General features: G+C 43.8%; 1 protein-coding gene across 1 annotated transcript; it reads right to left on the reverse strand.

Annotated features, from left to right (window-relative positions):
• Nucleotides 1-438: 438 nt before the first annotated feature.
• On the reverse strand, nucleotides 439-976 carry LOC123042585 (uncharacterized). Its single transcript, XM_044465015.1, has one exon. The coding sequence runs from the start codon at nucleotides 851-853 to the stop codon at nucleotides 611-613; it is 243 nt and encodes an 80-aa protein (XP_044320950.1). The 5' UTR covers nucleotides 854-976; the 3' UTR covers nucleotides 439-610.
• Nucleotides 977-3,167: the final 2,191 nt, after the last annotated feature.

A 3,167-nucleotide genomic window follows, 5' to 3' on the forward strand; every position in this document is an offset into this window, starting at 1 on the left:
CACGGAGCTCTTCTGGAAGTTGCTGGTCAACCCGGTGGTGTCGCCGAATGATTTAAGAATGATAGCAAGGTTGTGGACATCCTCCTTTGTCGGTGTGACGAAGATCACAGTGTCGTCGGCGTATAGTGAAGTACGAACAACCGGGTGCCTCGCTCTAATCTTGCGCAAAAGGTTGTGTCTAGTAGCCCTTGAAGTGGATTAATTGCCAGGACGAAGAGCAGGAGGGAAAGGGGGTCCCCCTGTCGAAGCCCCTGGCCAGGGAATATGGGAGGCCCGGCAACTCCATTCAGAAGAACGCACGAAGAGGAAGTGCAGAGGTCAAGAGCTGGGATATTTTTATTTTGAGTATCATCTTGCATCGGTGACTATGAACAATCAGTTCTTCAAAGAATGGATCACGACAGAACTCTTTCAATCAACAAGTACTTGAAGGGACAAATGAAAGAATGAAGGTATAATGTTTGGGGTATATCCCTACAATATATGTCTGTTTCCCACTCTAACAATCCTGTACAAGTTTTTGTACTGCAAGACGGAGCAAACCATCAACCACTGAGCATCACTATTGCTGAGCATACGTATGCCTAACGATTTCTGTGCTATAGATCGATCAGTTCCTGGCCTCGTTCGTGCCACCGCTCGGGGCGGACAGCGGAGTCGGGGCCCTCGGCAGCATGGCGAGCAGAAGCGGCCCGTACTTGTCGAGGACCGCCTGGTCCTTCACCTCGCTGGACACGTCGCCGGCCGGCCGGAGCGGGCGCGCGGCGGAGGCTTCTCGCAGGCTGACGAGCAGGAGAACCAGCACGAGGCATGTGGCCACTCGGCAGCCTCGGGCGCTGGAAGAAGAAGCCATTAGCTGTTTCTCGAGCGACGACGGGGAGAGGACCGATGTAATTAAGGAGCTTTTCAGTGAGCTGAGGCCTGAGCTGCTGAGGAGCGAGAGATCTTTCTTTGAGAAGAAAGGGAGATGGTCTGCGTGTTGTGTTTATCTGTGCTCTCTGTTGGGTGTGGAGCTGCTCGTATATAGTGATGGGAGTTTGAGGTGAGTGTTGGGTGGAAGGGGTCTAGTCAAACGAGGAGGCTGAGGTGGAAGGGGCTGGGAATCTTCTCACAGTAGAGGATGACTCTGTCTCTTCTGCTCTGGTGGAAAGTTAGACCAGTTGAGAGCAGGGGCTGGGTTCATTTCAGCGGGCGCCAACGTGAAAAATATGGGCATGTGCAAGAAAGTAGAGAGAGTTACGGCAAAAACTGGATGCACTTCGTGTACAAAACGGACAATCTCTTTCAAAGTATCAGGGTTTCATACGGAAACTCGTCTGTTACAAGGAAATTTTATTTTTTGAATTTATTTAAACTTCATAGTTTTTCTGTGTTCAAAATGCACCATTCAAAGTCACATCATCAATTTTCAATCCTTTCTGACTTCATTTGTTATTTTTCATGTATTTACTGATTATTTTGAGCTATAAAACCATGAAATTGAAAAGCATTTGAAATAAACTCTGGAAAGGTTGAAAGTTGGCATGGTATCATTATTTCACCCACATAGCATGTGCAAGAAAAGAAAGAGGGTTACGGCAAAAGCTGGATGCACTTTGTGTACAAAACGAACAATCTCTTTCGAAGTATCCTGGTTTCATACGCAAACTCGTCTGTTACAAAGGGATTTCATTTTTGAACTTATTTGAACTCCATAGTTTTTCTGTGTTTAAAATGCACCATTCAAAGCCACATCATCAATATTCAACCATTTCTGACTTCATTTGTTATTTTTCATGCATTTACTGATTATTTTGAGCTATAAGTTCATGAAATTGAAAAGCATTTGAAATGAACTCTGAAAAGGTTGAAAGTTGACATGGTATCATTATTTCACCCACATAGCATGTGCAATAAAGTAGAGAGGGTTACAGCAAAAACTGGATGCACTTCGTGTACAAAACAGACAATCTCTTTCGAAGTATCAGGGTTTCATATGGAAACTCGTCTGTTACAAAGAGATTTCATTTTTTTAAACTTATTTGAACTCCATAGTTTTTCTGTGTTCAAAATGCACCATTCAAAGCCACATCATCAATTTTCAACCCCCTCATGAATAGATAAGTGACCAAATTAATAGAAGTTCATCATCACATTAAAACCAAAGTACATACATAGTTCTCATTGAACAACATATAGCTCTCCAGAGCATCTAATTAAACCATACATTGAAGTTATGTAAAAAAATTCAATGCAACAACAAATGCGATCATAATCGCAACCAAGGTAACAATTGATCCAACTGCATAATGATACCAAGCCTCGGTATGAATGGCATATTTTCTAATCTTTCTAATCTTCAACCGCATTGCATCCATCTTGATCTTGTGATCATCGACGACATCCGCAACATGCAACTCCAATATCATCTCCTCCTCCTCAATTTTTCTTATTTTTTCCTTCAAGTAATTATTTTCTTCTTCGACTAAATTTAACCTCTCGACAATAGGGTCGGTTGGAATTTCCGGTTCAACCACCTCCTAGATAAATAAAATCTATTTCACGTTGGTCGGCATAATTGTCATAAAGAATAAATGAACCAAACAGTTATCAAAAGATAATATATACCACATCCGAATCATAGACAGGACGAGGGCCGACGGGGGCGGATATCAAAACCATCGCACTATATAATAACAAGGAATAATAAAAGTAAGAAAATTAGACAAGTATCTATCTGAAGTAAGATTTTTTTTCTTTCAGAAAGAAGATAATAACAAGAGGCTCACCACGGTGGTGCCGGCGACGAGATCGGCACGGACGATCGACGGTGGTGAAGACGGGGATGGGATGTGACGGACCGCTAAATCTAGACAAATCTCGGGGAAAATGGAGCTCGAAGGTCGAGCTTCAAGAGGAGAAAGATTAACTAGTGTGGCTCGGACATTTCATCGAACACATCATGTGCATAGGAGGTGAGCTAGAGCACCCAAATGCCCTTCCCTCGCCGGCCAGAAAAAACAGAGCACTATGGAGTGCTCTGCTGTGGCAATGGGGTATATATAGGCAACTCATTTGTCCCGGTTCATGGTAGAAACCGGGACAAAAGCCCGGCATTCTGTCCCGGTTCAAGCCACGAACCAAGACCAATGGTTGTGTGCCAGGAGCGAGGACCATTGGTCCCGGTT

Source organism: Triticum aestivum, chromosome 2B (genome assembly GCF_018294505.1).
Source record: "Triticum aestivum cultivar Chinese Spring chromosome 2B, IWGSC CS RefSeq v2.1, whole genome shotgun sequence".
In the NCBI taxonomy this organism is placed as follows: domain Eukaryota; kingdom Viridiplantae; phylum Streptophyta; class Magnoliopsida; order Poales; family Poaceae; genus Triticum; species Triticum aestivum.

Bases quoted from the DNA above. Each gene is read 5' to 3' on its own strand.
- LOC123042585 (XM_044465015.1), bottom strand. From the start codon at position 853: ATGGCTTCTTCTTCCAGCGCCCGAGGCTGCCGAGTGGCCACATGCCTC.